Source organism: Fusarium musae, chromosome 9 (assembly GCF_019915245.1).
Source record: "Fusarium musae strain F31 chromosome 9, whole genome shotgun sequence".
Lineage (NCBI taxonomy): Eukaryota > Fungi > Ascomycota > Sordariomycetes > Hypocreales > Nectriaceae > Fusarium > Fusarium musae.
In genome coordinates, this window is record NC_058395.1 from 1,047,559 (window position 1) to 1,066,463 (window position 18,905).

At 47.7% G+C, this 18,905-nt stretch overlaps 7 protein-coding genes across 7 annotated transcripts; 4 read left to right on the forward strand and 3 right to left on the reverse strand.

The window, feature by feature from the left end:
* Positions 1 to 85: 85 nt before the first annotated feature.
* On the forward strand, positions 86 to 1,174 carry J7337_011600 (uncharacterized protein; the record flags this gene model as incomplete). Its single annotated transcript, XM_044829137.1, has 1 exon — positions 86 to 1,174. The coding sequence occupies one exon, from the start codon at positions 86 to 88 to the stop codon at positions 1,172 to 1,174; it is 1,089 nt and encodes a 362-aa protein (XP_044675812.1).
* Positions 1,175 to 1,226: 52 nt separating this feature from the next.
* Positions 1,227 to 2,817, reverse strand: J7337_011601 (uncharacterized protein; the record flags this gene model as incomplete). Its single annotated transcript, XM_044829138.1, has 5 exons — positions 1,227 to 1,388; positions 1,435 to 2,048; positions 2,097 to 2,460; positions 2,510 to 2,647; positions 2,704 to 2,817. The coding sequence occupies 5 exons, from the start codon at positions 2,815 to 2,817 to the stop codon at positions 1,227 to 1,229; spliced, it is 1,392 nt and encodes a 463-aa protein (XP_044675813.1).
* Positions 2,818 to 4,693: 1,876 nt separating this feature from the next.
* On the forward strand, positions 4,694 to 5,638 carry J7337_011602 (uncharacterized protein; the record flags this gene model as incomplete). Its single annotated transcript, XM_044829139.1, has 1 exon — positions 4,694 to 5,638. One exon carries the CDS (start codon positions 4,694 to 4,696, stop codon positions 5,636 to 5,638), a length of 945 nt encoding a protein of 314 aa, XP_044675814.1.
* Positions 5,639 to 5,912: 274 nt separating this feature from the next.
* J7337_011603 (uncharacterized protein) lies at positions 5,913 to 7,111 on the reverse strand (the record flags this gene model as incomplete). Its single annotated transcript, XM_044829140.1, has 4 exons — positions 5,913 to 6,589; positions 6,638 to 6,869; positions 6,926 to 6,950; positions 6,996 to 7,111. The coding sequence occupies 4 exons, from the start codon at positions 7,109 to 7,111 to the stop codon at positions 5,913 to 5,915; spliced, it is 1,050 nt and encodes a 349-aa protein (XP_044675815.1).
* A 505-nt stretch (positions 7,112 to 7,616) lies between these two features.
* On the reverse strand, positions 7,617 to 9,051 carry J7337_011604 (uncharacterized protein; the record flags this gene model as incomplete). The annotated part of the gene is made up of 2 exons (XM_044829141.1): positions 7,617 to 8,387; positions 8,440 to 9,051. The coding sequence occupies 2 exons, from the start codon at positions 9,049 to 9,051 to the stop codon at positions 7,617 to 7,619; spliced, it is 1,383 nt and encodes a 460-aa protein (XP_044675816.1).
* A 2,682-nt stretch (positions 9,052 to 11,733) lies between these two features.
* Positions 11,734 to 14,145, forward strand: J7337_011605 (uncharacterized protein; the record flags this gene model as incomplete). The annotated part of the gene is made up of 3 exons (XM_044829142.1): positions 11,734 to 11,778; positions 11,824 to 12,422; positions 12,474 to 14,145. 3 exons carry the CDS (start codon positions 11,734 to 11,736, stop codon positions 14,143 to 14,145), a joined length of 2,316 nt encoding a protein of 771 aa, XP_044675817.1.
* A 1,029-nt stretch (positions 14,146 to 15,174) lies between these two features.
* Positions 15,175 to 16,965, forward strand: J7337_011606 (uncharacterized protein; the record flags this gene model as incomplete). The annotated part of the gene is made up of 6 exons (XM_044829143.1): positions 15,175 to 15,458; positions 15,514 to 15,578; positions 15,628 to 16,341; positions 16,492 to 16,612; positions 16,672 to 16,845; positions 16,896 to 16,965. 6 exons carry the CDS (start codon positions 15,175 to 15,177, stop codon positions 16,963 to 16,965), a joined length of 1,428 nt encoding a protein of 475 aa, XP_044675818.1.
* Positions 16,966 to 18,905: the final 1,940 nt, after the last annotated feature.

Consider the following 18,905-nt stretch of genomic DNA (forward strand, 5'->3'; position numbering starts at 1 on the left):
AGTCAAAAGAAGTATGGAGAATATCAGAGGAGGAGCTTTTGATAACTTGCACTGATTCAGTTCATAATTTCGCTTCTTTTTTAAAATGGAGGTCGTATTTGCGTTAGGCTCAAATGGCTCTGGTCAGTTGGGTATTGGCCACAAAGAAGACGTTTCAGTGCCGAAGCAGGTCCTCTTCCACCCTGACCCTCCAACCTCCTCCATTACAAAAGTTGCAGCGGGCGGGAACCATACGTTGCTTCTTACGAAAACTGGCCAACTTTACTGGAGCGGTGATCCCACGCCAGGTGCATGTGGATTGAACACTGGTCCAGATGTAGCTGTGTTTCGAGAAATTCAGCTTACCAAGAATGGAGAACCTCCAGTTGGCGATATTGCCTTGATCACAGCAACTTGGGAGGCTTCTATCCTTGTGGCTAAAGATGCAGATGGGAAGAAGACTCGAGTTTTCAGTCTCGGGGCGGGTATGAAAGGCGAACTAGGTCTGGGAGAACTCATCGTTCGCACACCATCAGCAACCCAAATTCGAGAATTCCCACCTCCGGGAACAGAAGTTGTCGACCTGGCTGCTTGCATGGGACATGTCGTTGCAGTTCTCGACAATGGCGATGCTTACGGCTGGGGTAATGCGAGAAAGTCCCAAGCTGGGGAGCCAGGCCAAGTCCTTCAAGCTCCCAGAAAAATCGAGGGCATCGACTTCAAGGTCACGAGAGCTGTCTGTGGCAGAGAATTCACATGTCTATTCGGCGACCCACAAAGTGGAAACATCAAGGTTCTAGGTTCAGATAAATGGAATATTCAATCAGGTGTACCCGAGACATGTGCTGGGTGGATGGACGTAGGCGCAAGTTGGGGAAATATATATGTCCTGGGGAAGGATGGTTCTCTACAAGCTTGGGGACGAGATGATCACGGACAACTACCTCCACCGAATCTCCCCGAGCTGAGCAACATTGCAATCGGCAGCGAACATGTTGTTGCTCTCTCTACCGCAGGCGATGTTCTATCATGGGGATGGGGCGAACATGGCAACTGTGGACCTCAGGTTGAGAATAACGATGTCAAAGGCCGATGGAATGTCATTGCTTCATCTAAATTCATCCCCCCGGGCTCCAAGATAGGGGAAGTCGGGGCAGGGTGTGCCACCAGTTGGGTATTCATTACAGCTGAGTGAATATACTCGCCTAGATGCCACATCTTTAGTCCTTCATCCCATTTTCTTGTCCTTAGTCGGGGAACAGGGCCAGACTTTCGACCTCTGTCAACTTTTGTGTTGGTTCAATGTATGTTGATTCAGCATCTGTTGGTGGTGGATGGGAAATTTCGGGCTGGGGTTCAACGGGAGCAAGATTCTCCAAGAAACGGCTCGTGTCCATATCAGGAGCGTTCTACTATGGTCAGTACGCGATCGCAAGAAGGGCTTTTTCAACTTACAGGATCAATGCTATGATCCCATCCCAGCTTAGCATTGTCTTCCGCAAGCTCTTCATCCTCGTAGTTGATAGGTTCCCAACCTTCGTCCTCAACGAATAGACTCTCAGATCTGTTGGTCGCAGGTGGTGCCGGTCTCTGCGAGGGTCGAAGTTCAAACGCCCCTACGCGCGAGGCGCTGGCTCTAGCAGCGCTCATCTGTGGTGTTGGATTATGCTGAGGCAAGGATGGGGGGGGAGGCGCGGGCGCTGGCGCTGGTTGTGACTCTGAAGGAGCCATGCTCGGCCGCCGTGATGTGGCTTCGAGACGCGGACCAGTATTCTGAGTTGCATTCTTGCGTCCTTTCTTAGTCCTCTGGCCAGTGTTGGTCCCGCGCTCGCCAACAGTCATGACGAGAAACTCGCATGACATGGCATCGCCAGTATAGGAAAGCTGGATGGGTTGTGTAGGAATTGAGTATCGGGCTGACACATCGTTGCCTGTGATACCAGCATGTTGAATGATAGCGCGGAAATCTTTGACGGATATCACAATGTGAAGTTTGTCTTCCACATCAATCTCGTCGAATTCATCCGCTTCGACAGCGATTGAGGTTTGGAGTGGCTTCTTCAAGACCGCTATTCGATGTCAGCTTATAGGCAATCATGCTGTCAACAGATACACACCATCCTCGCTCACAGTCTTCTCACTGAAACAAGTAAAATTGACATGATCTCCATCAGTGTTGATATCGAGGAACTCGATACCAGGGCCAAAGTGATCCATGAGCTGCCGCAATGTGCGTGAAGAGATTGTCCAGTGGTGGGGGGCATCTTGTTTGCTGAACTTGGCGTGGATTGGGACGGAGGCCTCGAATGGGAGACGGTGCGTAGATGTCAGTCCATTTCGGAAGATAAGGCGTGCGATGAATCGACTTTGAACTCCCTCTCCATCTTCAATTGCAACATCACATCTGTCGATGAGTGTTTGCTTCTCTGCATCTCTTTGTGAGTCAGGCGCCGTACGGCTTCGAAATAGGGAGATTAGAGCCTTCAGGCGGTCAGCATGGTCCATAACATGAAGGGAGAATTGAGCTTACTCGGATGTAGAGCGTACAGTAGAAACGGTCACGGAACTGGCGACTTCCTTGGTACTGGTAACGGGAGAAGAACTTGGTCGTCGCAAATCTGACACTTGCATAAGCAGATTTTGAGGTATTGAGGGTAGTGAGAATGAACTAGAGGTGAATTGTGAGTGACGAGAAAAATGGGAGCCTTTACATATTGAACATACTGAATCCTTGCGGGCCTCGAGTGAAACGTCGTCACTGAACTTGTTCAGACAAATGAGGGCATCGCGAAAGGCAGAAACACCTTCCTCACTGAGAGTGAAATTGAGTAGGGCCATGACGCTCCGAATTGTTCGAATAGCTCATGAAAGTATTCTCGTCATGTTTGAAGTCAGTTGTGAAGTCAATGTCTTCAACTTCAAATGGCAGGCACGCGTTCACGCTGATAGAGCAGCCATGACAACCTAAGGTAGTCTGAGCTGAATGTGGATCCGGAACCCCACTAGACTTACCCTGTAGTTAGTGATCAAAACACCAAGAAAATACATCGTCATCACAGCCAAGTTCAATTTTGTGAAAAGTCAAGTTGTATTAGGAGGAACAATCTAATATTTGTCCCTCATCCGACCCACAACTCCTAAAAATCCATTACTGTCGTGTCATCGTTCCAGCGCCGTCAAGACGCGTGTTGTTTCATCAGAAGATTGTTTAGGTGCAGCCAAGCAACTAAGGTGCTTAGTGACGGAAGCAGCTGAACTTTCCGAGAGAGAATCGCCAAGGGCCCCGTCGGACGCCGTGCTTGTCAACGTGAACACTGGTGCCGAAATGGCGACCACCGACTCCCTTTGACCAGAAAAGACCCATGTTGTTGTTTGCTTGTTTGTTGTGCTTGTGCAAGTTTGAAAGCGGTGGTGATCTAGATGAATATTGTTAGCTCAGGTATGTTTGACGGAAGGGAAAGGCTTGTGTTCACCCTTGTGTTGAAGTTGAAGAGATGTCGTTGAAAGAAGCTTGTTTACGAGGAAAATAAGGTGTTGGGGGGTTGCAGATCAACTTTATACGACATCTCAGCCCAATCCAATCGCTGCCTTGGCAGGGACCGTGGGAGAGGCCTCTCTGTAATTCGATCTACGATTGATTCCTCACCAGTGACATACATCTTTTGGCGCTCAGTGACGTAGGCTTAGTGGCGGTGTTAAGGTCACGCCACACACGATGTACCTGGTCAAGGTTGCCCTCTTTATTCTTTAGATATCACCTTATTTCTGGCTGAAAAAACTTACAAATATGAAGACATTGAATTAATCGAATAAATGATTTCGCAAGGTATCTTCCATCATTGTTTACCTCAACTGGTGTGATTTCACAGCATAATCCCGGAGGCATATCACTGAATGCCCGAGGAGGCTCTCCGGGGGCAAGACAACTTACGATCTCTATCCTAAGACATAAAAAGATTTAGGCAGGCTTAGTTAGATTTAGGGTACTTTAGACCAATTACTTCGGCATTTGGGATAAAGGTCCCTAAGTTTTCTTGCCTCTCCTAAAGGGAGGGTTCAACATGGGTGTTCTAAAATCAAGCTTGATGCATGTAAATCTTGCCTTCTTCCATCCAAGTTAAACACCATCAACCAAAAGCCACGATAATCCCACCCTTAAGCCTTTGATATCTACGCGTCAACAATCTTCGACCCTTACCACGCAAGTGAAGTGTTAAAGCGGTTCTAGCGCTTGTAATAACAAGGAATTGGGTTTTCGCGCCCAACCTTGTTCTTTCTCCAGAGAACGACGGTTGGTCAATGGAGTTCTCAACGACCAGATTCCCCCATTGCCTCTTGTTCGCAGATTAATGATCATGATATTGCTCTTAATAGGTTGCTGTTCATTTCCTGTTATTAATCAGTCTGCTAGTACAGACGCATTGCTATTTGGTGCGAAAGGACGGCACGGCATAAGTGTCTGTTCATGCAATGCCGTTGTTCGATGCTGACGCATCCTTTGCGAGAACACAGCTTCTCAGCGCTGAACAGTTCCTGAAGCCCATCACAATGGGTTGCCAAAGATATGAAGAACAGTGTATCTCTAGCCCAGTGGCAGACGGAATCATGGCATACATAAATAGCCACTGGAAGCAATTGAAGCACTTATCATGTCCAATTGCTCACCCAGCACCACACAACCGAGTAAAACCAACCCTGAAAGTAACTTGTCAAAATGGCCAATTTCCCCCCTAAAACTCCTGCTGAAACCCCTACCAAGGAGCAGCAGGGTCTTCGCCGCTCGAGCCGCTCAACCCGTGGCCAGCTCAGCCAGAACACTTTTCTCCTCCAGCACTTTGTCGTAGGAGAAGAGGCAGCTCGCCCGATCCCTGGGCCTGGACGTCGCCATGCTATCGCAAAGCCCAAGGCTTATCATGCCGATGAGTCGGGTCCGCTGGCACAATCGGCGCCCACAGCTTCCAACAGTTCATGTCAACCTAGAAGACGAAGCCTGAGCAACAATCTTTCCAATTTCGGGAGTCATGAGGAGGCACTTGCCGGCTCTGCTGAGGCGGGAGCCTGGGTAAGCGGTCGGCGAAGCAATGCTACAGCTGCTTGTCCTCTTCCCTCTATTCGACATATTGGTGATCGTCGCCGAAGTGCCTCTCCGCCCCAGTTGGCTTCTTCAAACATGAGAGATCGTCGAGTTCCGGCCCCTCAGCAGCAGGCAATGCCCGCCTTCCCTTGGGAGCCAGCCTTTCAGTATGGATTCCAAATGTCTCCTCAGTATCAGCCCCTGAGGCAGCAGCAACCCCACCCTTTTACAATGCCTGCGCAGCTCGATCAGATGCTCCCGCCTGAACACTCTGAGCAGCAACCTCAAGTATTTGCCTCCGATGCCCCCGGAATCTTTGTGGATCTAGCGGATTTGATGCTCGACACACAGGCTCCAGTGAATCCACAGACGAACAGCATCCCGAAAACTGATGTTCCCCAGTTTGCAGAACTAGTTGACTCGTATAACAAGATTCACGAGGAACGTCAAGTACAGGAAGAGCGAGACCGTCCGGCTGCGCAAGATGAAAAAGACAAAGCGAAGGTGACAGAGGCGGAAGAGCTAAGCCAGGAGGAGATGGACGCATTGTGGGATCAGTTCATGGACCCTGATGCTTTCAAATGATCATATTCACAAGGTAAGCCCGTCACCAGCGTGATATTACTGACGTTTCTTTTTCAGAGCCTTCTTATGTGAACGGAAGTTTTCATCACTGCAATTGGTAGTTTATTTCACGGTTATGTCTTGCTTCAGGACAGAGCAGTTTGTTACGGTAGGTAACAGTGGATCAAAACCAAATAAAACAAACAAGCAAGTCTTGGACCAGGCTCATCTCCTAGAACAACCTCATGTGAAGTATCTTGTGTGACTCGTGAATCAATTCCTTGTAGTCGAGCGGCTACTCGTAATGAAGGGTGTTCCATCCCGCAGCTACCAAACTCTGATGGCCTGCTCGATCACCAGCACCCGTCCAGTAAAACAGACCGCCCAGGCCCATTGCTTTGGCATACCTCGCCTTAACGCAAACCGTGCTAGGAACATCCAAAGAGACAAAGCCTTTGTCTCCTTTAGTATCGACAAAGGATGCCGCTGCAACGGATTCATCGACTTTTGCGCCTGCTACCCAATCATCGGGTAAATCGCAGTAGTCAATCTCGCCCGAGCCCTTGAAAGGATGTCCTGGTCCACGAGCCTGTCCAAAATATCTGGCATATACGGGAATGCCGAGGATGATCTTACGGCTGGGAAAACCCTGCGAGGTCAAGTAGTCTACGCCACGCTGGCATGACTTGCGAAGGGTGGGATACACCTCATTAAGGTTGTTGCTTGGAGGCAGAAGCTGTGCGTGATGGCCACAGACGTCGGTCCATCCGCCTGTGAAATCATAGCCCATGAGGTTGAGGAAGTCGAGCAATTGGGCTACAACCGGTAGGTTGAGATGCTTGAGGCAGTACTCGCCAGTGGGGAGAGCGCTTGTCAGCAGGTACTTGGGAGCCGGCATGATCTGTCGGATGGCCTGGAGGTAAAGAACATAGTTCTTCCCAGCTTCTGGAGTCTGAGGGTGCTCCCAGTCGACTGTTACAAGTCAGCTCTGGCACATCTTTCAACTGGATATCAACATACTGTCAACTCCGTCGAAGTGATGGGTATCACAAAATTCCTTGATCTGGCGAGCAAAAGTTTGTCTCGCTGGTTTGCTTGCTGCAAGTGCAGGAAATTCCTTACTGCTAGAACCACCACCGATCGAGACGAGTGTCTTTATATGAGGGTGCTGGCCTTTCAGCTTGCGAAGTGCCGCGAGACAGCCTTTTTCGCCATCAACTACTTTATTGTTGTCGGCCCAATCATCGATGGACTACAGATGAAGTCAGTGAACAGTATAACTACAGGATTCCGAGTATGACAGCATACTCGAAGTGTGCCATCCTCGTTAACACTGATTACGTTAGCTTGAGAGAATCATTGCAATTCGGAAACATACCCAACAAAGGCGTAGAATATGTGAGTGATTGAAGCAGTGTCCAGGCATGAAGGAGGGCGCTCTTTGTAGCAGCGCCACGAGGGATAGTACACGGCGTTGATGTATTGGTTCGACATTTTGTACAGACGCAAATAACGATGAAGAAATCAAGAAAGAACAAAAAATAAAAGACCTATGGGAGAATGTTTTAGGTATCAATAAGCAATAGTTTCATGTTGTACAGAGACTCAGTCCAGTAATTGACCCACAGGTGGCTGTGGTTGGTGATTGGCCTTGGTGTGTTTTCGTTGGTCCAAGAGTAATGCAGTCGATGATTTATTGGAAGAGTGACTTGCTGAGCGATTCGAAAAAGAAAACATGTCATATTTATAGTCATCGCCAAAGGAGATATGAGATCATCGGGCACCAAAGAAGAGGAAGAGGAAGAGGAAGCGGAATCAGCAAGAAGTGGCCGGCCAGTCGACCAGTATGAACTCAGTTGCCACTTACACAAGCCATCAGCAGCAACAGCTTTGCATAAACGCAATGAAACTGTTTTTATGTAATATGATACCTAATTTATTGCAACATTGGCAATCTATGGACATATACGTTACGGAATTACGTTTGCCATGCTGTAAATCATTGACACCACCTCTCAATCTCAACTCCATCCAGGCTATCCAGGATATCAAAACTCATGTTCGTCTGCCTGGAAGCCACGACAATGACATCGAACTTTCTCAGGACGTCCTCTCGCCAGTCTTCATCTAAGAGACGTCGTACTTGAGGTAGTGCAGATTGCCTGACTAGAGAATCTGCCCAACATACGTCCACTTCCCGAGAAACAGCTAGACTCTTAACAAGATCTGCTCCTGGGGAATTATCAATCTGTGACTGGCCAGCTTTGAAGCCCACACCCACTACAAGGACTCGAGGTGTTCTTCCTGTGATTCTTTGTCTCAATCTCTTGAGCATCCTCTCGGCTAGTCTTGATGGGCGAGAATGCATCGCAAGCGTAGCGCACTCAAGCAAAGGGAAGTGACTGTTTGAGAGGAGGTAGAAAGGGTTCACTGGGATACAGTGTCCTCCCACGCCAACTCCAGGAGAATAAGGCATATATCCGAATGGTTTTGTAGAGGCTGCCTCACAGACTTCATGTGGGTTGATGCCGTGTGGGATACATGCATCTGCCATTTCATTCGCATAGGCGATGCAGACCATTCTCTGGCAGTTTTCATAAAGCTTCACCATCTCAGCCACTTCTGGCTTTGAAACAGGAACAACTGTCTCGAATATTGTAGAATAGACTCTGTTTATAGCGTCGAGGGAGCCTGGGGTGATATCGTCCAAGCCCGAGATGATCTTTGGGATGGATTGGACAGGAGGTTCGATGCGACCAGGATCAACTCGCTACGAATCGTTAGTATATGAGCCCTAAGTAAAAGGACGAATGAAGACTTACCTCAGGAGACATGCCGGCGAAGAATTGACGGTTGGCAGCCAATGGACCAAGTAGTTGACGGGTCATACCGACCGCCACAGAGCTTTCAATCACGACCGTAGACCCAGAACGAGCCACTTCACCCACAGTCTTCAACGCATCGCGAAGATAGGATGAGTCGATGGTTTTGTCAGGCCTGAGAAGCGTTGGTACTGAAATCAAGAAGTGCGTAGCTCTTCGCAAGTCTTGTGACTCCCGAGAGAAATGCACGTTTTCTTGCCCCTGATACTCAACACCAAGGTTCTCGATTCTCTTTGCAGAAACATCAAACCCAATGACTTGGTATTTTGAGGAGAATGAGCTGACCAGATGTGTGCCGACATAGCCAACACCGATGACTGCAATAACTGGCTCATCGTTCTGACTGACCAAAACGGACTGACCGAGCGACTGATCAAGATCATCTGTATCTGATGATGGAGAGCTCAGGGGAGGGCTGTCAGGATAAAACGTAAAGCTATTATCGAGACGCTGCCAAGGAGAAGTATCTCCGGGAGGTGTCAATGGAAGTATCTTATTCTCTGCCAAGGTAGTGAGACCAGCCATGGGCTTTGGTGGCACCACTTGGGCCATTGTCGTTGAACAAATAAGAAGAATACAGTCAATGAAACATGAGTAGTCGAAGCATGAACGTAACTGACCGACATCCTGTGAAGAGACATCTGGTTATATGCCCTCAGCCATTGTACTTCCACATTCCAAGCTCTATTGCTCAAGATCCCTAGCTTGGGCCTTGGTTCCCGAAGATCACTCAACTTTCTCACAGCAACACCGAAGTGAACCGCCTCTCTCAACGGTGTTTCCACGATGAGATCATCACTCTCATGAAACGAACTACCTCTACCGTTTCTACCAATTTTCTAATCACGAAGCTGATCCATAGGAACTAAAGGTGCCCAATCGCGAGCATTAACCAAAATCGTCCGGCTTTCTCCTGGCTCCGCATTCCAGTCAACGTCGATCTTTCCTATGAAGAGCCGATCAACCCGATATAGTAAAGTGTCTCACCTATAAGGAGATAGACGACGGAAGCTAAGCCCAGGGACTGTTGGTCTTGGCAGGACTTGTGCAAGGGCAACATGAGGTTATGTTGGATTAACTCTGACGCCTCCCGAGCGGAAATTCTGGGAAACGTTGGAAATATGGTGTCTTAGACGGTTTCCTCATTTTGACGTATCAGTGGCTGTAAGCTCTGTTGCATGTTTTGGTGCGTGACTACGCGTCCACTTTGTTTGCTGTTTGTTAGTTAACCTAGGTTTGTTAGTATCCCCGTTCCCTCCTTGTGGTGTTGAGGTACCTCGAATCAAGAGGATGTGTGCTAACGATCATGCGATGGTAATTTGATATCAAGAATATCAATTTATTGAACTCAATCCATAGACTGGAAACGTTCTTCGCCGTATAATTTCGGACACCAGTAACACATTATGGTAGGTAGGTATCTATAGTGAACAAGAAAGTGGCATCGAATGACACTCCGAAATATTGCCATGACTAGAATATCGACGGTCTTAATTCAATGGAGATTGGATTATTCAGTTCTTTTTCTATCTAATTAACTGGTTTGTCCCTCATTATGTCATTGATGTTTGCTGTATCTCGGAGCTTCTCTCCACGGTAGGCGTGGATATGGTGAGCCCGAATTTTGTAACCACAATCCCATGGTGTTTCTGTACGAGGTCAAAGCTATACTTCGAAAACTAACTAGGCAGTCCTAGGAAGACAAGCTGTCCGAGCTTGAGAGTTTACTCTGGATCGGCACGTGGGAAACTTGTTTGCCATTGACCCAGTCCTTCAACACCAAAACTCCGCCCATAGACAAGAAATTTAAGCATGATGACGTTTCATGAGAGCATATAAACGATACATTCCAAATATATTCTGTCTATAGCCCGTATATGTACTGTGTCATTGGACTGCTAGCTGTCTGACCGAGTTTTCATGGCGTTTGGCTCGTGACTGTCGACATTCACGACTCACGTCGGGTTCCACTCACATTTGCATGGTGCCAAAAGAGAAACAGTAACTTGCATGGAGTATCATGCAGCTAGTTGATCTTCTGAATTAGGTCAAATTTCAACATTCTAATCACGGCTGGAGAGTCTGTATCCGGTGAGGAACACGCCCTCATCCACAACTTGGGAAAGCCTAATGACAAGTTCTGGCTAGTTCAGGTGAGTGGGCAACCTGAAGGGGAGTTCCTAAATAAGTTGAAGGTTGTGTACATATGAATAATCGGCTAGAGGGTGCTTGTTTGTCTCTAACAATCCCATGGGTGCATGGCTAATGAGGGAAGTGGTGAGCACTACGAGACTTGGTAGAAGGTAACGGGCTGAGGCAAGCTGTCACAAGCTGTCACAAGCTGTCACAAGCTGTCACAAGCTGTCACAAGCTGTCAAGCAACACAAACTTGGCTGATATAGCATGCATGCCATATAAATGAAGAATATTGTTGCAATAAAGAATAGCAGCGTTTATAGAAGACCTTACTTGCAAAGCTTCTGACTTCCCCATTCCCCAACATGGAATCTCACTAGAAGACTTGCCGCATTCCAGGTAACCCAGATACCTGGTTTCAGAGGACCGTTAAAAAGTTTCTCTTAACTGCCGGACGTTGCAAAACCTTGCCTACCCGATCGAGCTGGCTTCTCGATCGGTGGAGCAGTAAGTCTTGCGTCTTAGCCCACGAGAGACTAAAAGGGCTCTCCACTTGACGGCGTGACGTTGGTGGCATCAGAGCCAAAATCAGCTTCGACGGTAAAGAAAAGTTTGCCTAATTAGCAAACTACCCTTCTTTAGTTTGTGTTTCGAAATACTTAGTAGCGGGTTTACTAATATGGTCATGATCATCATCGTGATCAACTTCGGACAACCCTCTCAGTGTAAGATGAAGCCCCATTTTGATTTGGTGATAGGGGTCAAAACACACAGAATAATCTCCTTTGAGCGATTATGAAGAGAAAATTTTAATTCAAGCGTCGAGGTGATCGACGTCAGTGGAAGGTGTCCGAGCTCATGATCGCGTCAGTGTTGACGGTGAGAAGTTGGCAGACTGGGCAGCATGGAGCTCGATCGAGGAAGAGAAAGGAGTGTATTTTTATGATAGGGGTGTAATATCGAGTAGTGATGCTTATGTTAAGCTTAAGTCTCAGTATAACTCATCTCTTGATGTAGAAGGTGTCTGCTCCTTACCATCTGCTCTAACTTCTCCTTCATCCGTCCCAAGAACCATTGTCTGCTTGGACTACCAACAACATGGCGGCTTTTCATGTTCCAGAAACTGGTACTACTAAGACGACTGTAAGTCAACTCTCTCATTAGTAGGGCCTTGCTAACATGCAACAGGGTACCTCTGTGAGGAGCCCAACTCAGCAGGAAAAGAGTTATCCCCACCTCCCCTCGTTCTTTACCAAGGGGTCAAACAACAGATATGTTCTCAAAGACAATGAAGGTCACTTTCATGATGTTACTCTGGGAGACATCCTGGAGAGAACCAGTCAAGACGACGCAAGGTCGTCTGACGAAAGCATTGGCCCCTCATTGTTCACTTCCTCCCTCTCATACAAGTCTTCCTTTGCCCAGACATCCGTCTCCCAATTCTCGTCCAACCCTCCCACCAAGCCAAGCAGCCCATCTCCCGGAGAGTCTTCTCACCAAAGAGACCTCATCATTCCTCGTCCCAGGCTACCTGACCCGGTAGCCCGACGACGGGACAGCGGGTCCGTGTATAGTGTTGAAGATGTCTCGGCCCATGCCGTCGACTACACTGCCACTGCCACTCAAACCTCTCCTCGCAACTCAATCCTCAAGGAGAATGCCGCTACTGCTCCAAAGGTTGAGATTGACTCCGAGTCTCAGAACTTGGATGAGTACCTGAGGAAATATGGTCGGAGGAAAGTCACTCGGCAAAAGTACATCATGACTGCGTTTCTGATTTCTGTCAAGTAAGTCTTGTTACTCCTCCACAAGATAATTACAACTCTAACATCATGAAGTTTCATGTTCATCTTTGCCTCTTGGTGGTGGCCTCGCTATTACTATGTCTACATCCCATTCATCTCATTCCCCCTTGTTCTCAACTGCATCATGATTGCCTCCATCATCTGTTTCACTCTCAAGAATCTCATCTCTGCTGAGAAGATGACTGAGCCCGATCATCTTGAGGACCTCATCATGATCATGCCTTGTTACAATGAAACCCTGGAAGAATGTACCAAGTCTCTTGATTCTTTGGTTAATCAAGTTGGCATTAACAATCACAAGAGGGGTATCATGGTCATTTGTGACGGCCGTGTCCGCGGCCCTAGAATGGAGAAAACGACAGCCCAGTACCTCAATGAAGACATTTTTGTTGAGCAACTCCACCGTGAGAAGATCATCAGAGCTTACAGAGCCTGGGATGGTCAAGCCATGGATGTCGAGATCTCATGGGGTTACTATAAGGGCGTCCCATTCTACTGCATTGTCAAAGAGCAAAACCAGGGGAAACGAGATAGCCTCATTGTTATCCGCTCGTTTTTGTACAAGTTCAACATCAGAAACACCAACCCCACGACGATATTTTCTTCACAATTTCTGCTCTCAATGACCGACTGGCTTACACAAGAAGTCAAGGTCAATCAAGTGGACCATTTGATTGGCATGGACGCAGACACCGTTTTTGACAAGGTCTGCATTTCAGAGCTGCTCAAAGAATCAAAGTACCCAAATACCGTGGGCGTTTGTGGCTATGTTGCAGTCGATTTCAAGGACGGCAATTGGAATATGTGGTCGATCTATCAGAATGCCGAGTACACGATTGCTCAAGGCTTGAGACGACTACATCAATCCATTGCCACCAAAAAGGTCTCATGCCTGCCAGGATGTTGCCAGCTGCTAAAAATCTGCGACATGACCTGCGGTGACAAGGTCCTGGTTGAGTTGTTTGGATATTATCCTAGACCACTTGATGGCATGATCACACGCATTCGAGCCACTGCTTCTGAAGACAGAAATCACATCTGTCAGCTTCTTACGACCTTCCCTGAGGCGCAAACTCGGCAGGCACTCAGAGCTCGAGCATATACGGATGTGCCTCATTCTTGGAGTGTTTTCTTGTCCCAGCGACGCCGTTGGACACTTGGAGCTACAAGCAACGATTTGTTATTGACGACAGCAAGACACTGCCAATGGTGGGAACGAATTCTGGCCTTTTCTAACGTCCTAACTTGGTGTCTTAATGTCTTTGTAATTGCTTCTATTGGATGCATGATCGTTGCTTTTATGCATCAGCCGTGGTGGATCATTATGACTTTTGCAGGCATCATGATCGTACCACTCATCTACTACGTTATCATGGCTGTCTGGCTCCCTCAGTCGAAGCTGGAAAGATTCCAGTATCTTTTTGGCCTTTTCATATTCGTTGTTCTTGGGCCATTTTTGAACATTGCAGTCATGGTATTTGCTGTTTTTAACATGGATAGCTTTGGCTGGGGCAAGACAAGGAAGGTCATCACTGAAACACCTGAAGACCAGGTTCAGGAAAAGCAAAGATTAGAGGGCTCAAGCAGTGGACCAAACTCACCACAGCTGAATAGTGAAAGTAGTCAGGTTGATGAGACTGCAGTGGGAGTAACAGTCCGGAGGCCAACTGTAGTATACGTGCCACCAGTTGCTCAACTCCGGTAGTTCGGTTATAGTTTGCAGTAGTTGGACGCCAAAGCCACAATACTATAGGCTTGAAGCTCCTAAATGTTAGTTAATCCCGATATTGATTAAGCCTAAAGTACGGGTGCATAGAGAGCATTGAGACATAACATGCACACCCCATGTGTATCCCCAGGTTTATCGACCAACTGCTTGACCCTCGAGTCTAACAAAGATATCCCTGTAGATTTCCTCAAGCGCCTCTTTCAACGTTGTTAGCTATCTTACATCAAAGCGCGGTCGTCAGCTCCCCTCCCACCACCTGAAAGGCTTAGAGGCTGGCGTTTAGATTTACATAGCTCAAAGGCTAGAACCACCACGCTAGAATCGGGAGAGTCGGCCCAGAAGCTCCTCCAACAAGGTGTCGATTCCTTACCTATCCTGGTAAAGTGCGGCTACTGCCTCTCAGGAACAAATGGGGTGGTGTATGTAAGATGTAAGACGCCATGAGCTAGACATTTCCACGCATGGCAATTCGGTTTGGTACAACCAATTGTTGATGGTGTATGGTAATCCAAGTTTGGGATTCTCACATGACGCAGAGTGACCAAATTCGCTCACTCTTGTCATTGCACTATATCTTCTTTCTCCAATAGCCGATCAGTGATGGTATCGTCGATCCTTTCTTTGACCATAGCATGACCCACTGAGAGAGTCTTTGCCGGAGGAAGCGTCAAAGCCAACAACGCCTCTTCATTGTCGTTGGACCTGAAAATAGGATTTAACAAGACTAAAAAAGAACTTTACGTCAATGGGTTATCTTTTGTTATCCACAAAAGAAAACATTCGTAACGCCGGTCTCGTCATCAATGTCCGTTGTTCGGATCGAGAATAATCTTGAAGATGTCTGGCGGGCATCAAGGATTTAAAATACTCAATAGTCTAAAACGAAAAATTCGTCACGGACATAAGTTACTTATATCTAAGAGCTCTGGTGCACTTGTGTGTCAATCCCCAGCTCTTATCTCTTGAGCACAAAAGGATTCGTTGGATAATTGTTAGTGTTTCATAATGAAGTCTCTCACTCTCCTGTCGCTGGCTGCTCTACCAAGCATGGTCTTTGCACATGACTTCATGGTCAGACGCAAAGGAACCGAGGTCAACATCGCTGCTCGTCATGATCATGCTTCAATTCAGTCTGAGGGACTCGAGAAGCGAGCCTCTTGTGGAAAGGATAGTGGCACTTGTCCCAAAGGACAATGCTGCTCTGCCGCTGGCTACTGTGGCACCACTTCGCCTTATTGCTCCTCACCTCAATGCCAAATGGACTATAGCAACGGCAACTGTGACGGAAGGTAAGTTGGTTTCCGACCTAGGTATGCGTTGAGGCCTGACCTAACTCATGTTCAGCAAGAAGCCCAAGGGTGATACCACAGCAAACATTCCCAGATCGACCAATGGCAAGGTCCCTTATAGTAAGTACCTAAACATAACTACCTAAACCATCGACCTGACCATATCTAGATGTGTATATCACCAACTGCACTACTCCGGGAACTTTCGCCCTGACCTTTGATGACGGCCCTTACAAGTACACTGACCAAGTCTTGGACGTTCTCAAGCAGAACAACATCAAAGCTACATTCTTCATCACTGGTACCAACCTTGGTAAGGGTCAGATTGATGATGAGACTACAGGCTGGCCCAAGATCCTCCGCAGGATGCACAATGAAGGCCATCAGCTCGCCTCGCACACCTGGTCACACCAGGATCTCACTGCCTCAAGTGACGAGGTCCGCCAGCAGCAGATCATCTACAACGAGATGGCCTTCCGCAACATCTTCGGGTTCTTCCCCAAGTACCTCCGTCCCCCGTACGGAACCTGCAACCGAGTCTCCGGCTGCCTTGACTATGCAACCAAGCTTGGTTATCATGTTATCAACTGGAACCTCGACACCAAGGACTTTGAGAACAACACCCCTGAAAAGATACAGACTAGCAAGAACACCTTCTCTAACGGTGTTTCTACTAATGCCAAGGCCAATGCTTATATCGAGCTGAGCCATGATGTCCAGGAGCAAACTGCCTACAATCTTACTGCTTTCATGATCAAGACAATCAAGGAAAGGGGATACAAGGCTGTTCCCGTCGGAGAGTGTCTGGGAGATGCCCGTGAGAACTGGTATGTCACTGATCCTAACTTCAAGACTTCAGTGCCTGTATACAGTGCCCCTCCTTGTAAGTATCTCCACCTGCACGATACACTCCATCTAGATATGCCCCGATGTATCACAGAGTTTCTCTGACCATGTGGTATCACTCGGGTGTTTCGGAGCTTTGTGTGAACCCAAAAAGCTTCAAGAAGGCAAGCACTGATGTTCTCAACAGCTTCCTCTCCGACCACCGCGGCCTCTTCTACTACTAAGGATGGCACATGCGGTGCTAAGAATGGGGGCACAAAGTGCACCGGATCCAAGTGGGGAGACTGTTGCTCCTACAACAACTTCTGGTGAGTCTTCAGTCCTAGCCCTTAGCAAGCAAAACACTGACCAACTATTTCTTCTACAGCGGCTCAACATCCGGATACTGTGACGGCGGTTGTCAATCTGACTTTGGAAAGTGCAACAAGTGGACTACTGGAAGTGCTCTCATTGTCTCGGCCAATGGTCTTTGCGGTGACAAGTATCACCAGACTTGTAAGGGCTCTACATACGGAGACTGCTGCTCCAAGAGCGGAAACTGGTAAGTTCTATCTCACCCCATTACTACCTTTTATCTAATAACGTATCTAGTGGTAAGACGAGCGCATATTGTGGCACTGGGTGCCAGAGTGGCTTCGGAACTTGCACCTCTTCTAAGTGAGGCACGGGAATTTGATAACTCACCTCTATTTATATACTTTCATGATGTAGACCTACGTAGTTGAAGCAAATACGCATTTGGCGATTAAAATAATATTGGTGGAAGGCCATATCAGACTTGGACTCTTACTCGTTGCTCTTCCAGCAAGTCCTCATATCTCTCTGTGATGTTTGCCGGTGCTCTCTGACCTCATACAAGGTCGATCAGAAAGCCCTAGCAGCCCAAAATGCAGGAATTACCAGCCTCTGGCCTTTCTCAGCAAACAGCACGGATACGCAGCTGAGTTGCAAGTCAACGGGGCTCGATTTTCAGTCCAAATCGGCCAAGTGCAGTACCTGACCCGTGTTGACAAAAGCAACCATATACCAGCCCCTGTCTGATGGTCTCTCTAAGTCTGTGTAATGGCGTTCGAAGTTCTTGGTAAAACCCACCAAGCATATGTGAGAATAATGTTATTACTGCTCTCACTGGCCAAGCCATCACAAACAATACTTGAGATTTTGTCAACATCATCTTTATCGCCAACACCGGGGCCGTACTCCTATGAGGACTCGGCCGGCGCCACCAGGTGACACAAGATATGTCGGCTGTGTTCTTGTGCTCACAAACAACTAACTAGGATCTGTCACTCTCACAACATGCCGGCCTCTGTAAATCCAGGCGCCGCGGATCTGGCCACGCACGCGGCAGAATGCATGCAGCCGCTGTATCTCACAAATCTGCATACATAACAAAGCTTTGTTATGTGGCGGGTAATCTCCTCGAAGATATGACACGGGTGTCAACAGATGCACGGATACCAGCAACTCCGAATACCACCGGGCGTGAAAGTCCACAAGCAATAGGGGAATACCTTGACAACTGCCTTGACCAACTTTGGTCAGCTCGACTTGGTAACTTGTTGGGCGTTTGGAGGCTGCCGATGGCTTTTACCCCTACATGTATGTTTCAGAAGTATTTTTCAGCTTAGATTCTACAGTTCTTTCGACAGACCTGAAGGTTCTCAGTCGTAAGTATTAACAAACGGTCAGGCGCCCTGCCTTACCTTGCCTTGCACAACCGCCAGGATTCTAGTTTTGTTTGCTCAGCCGTTGTCTGTCAGCGTTTGAGGCGGCACTCGTCGACTGAGGGTTAGCCGTTTGTACCATGGCACCATATGTATATTTCCATCAGTTACAGTGGCTCATAAGCGCCATTTCTGATCTCTCTGTCTTGTAATCCGGTGTTTCATGAGGACGGATAAGGTCACCTCTTGGAGATAGATGTCTCATTCGACATCAGGCTCCAGGTTCTCGTAAGGTGATTGCATTGTCGATGCATCATGCTGCTAACTCAATCAAGTTCCAACTGCATTGTCAGTCTCTCGGATTTGTTGTTGGTGGAGATCGCTGCACGATTACCATATTTTTCTAGTCGAAATAATATCGCGACTTGTTGGAAAGATAGCGAGCAATTATTGGCAAGAAAACTACGTTCTGCAAGTTAATAGCCAATAAGAAAATCATCAACCTCAACCAGTCAACCAAGGTACTCATCGTTGAACACAAAAATAACTTAGGCCGAGGGATATGCAATCCGGCCTCATAGAACAAAGGCGATCGTGGTCCCCCTAGATCTTTGCTTGGATCTTGATTCTTCCGCTATGCGTCTGATACTTCTCGTGCCTGTCACACCACATTCAAGCTTCAGTACTGGACCAACACCTCTTGACCAACACCACAATCAACATTCATCATGATGTTCTCCGCTTTGGTAAGCTCGTACTGGAGGAGTAATAAAAAGCGACAACCACAGCAACCTCCTCGCAGACAGATCTGATCAAGGCGTGCGTGGGGCCGGTGTGATCTAGAGTTTACCAGAAACGGTTGTTTGCCTCAATGAACAAGGGCATGTACCATTGTACAGTGTGCGAGGCGTCAATAGCCATGTCCACAAGGGGG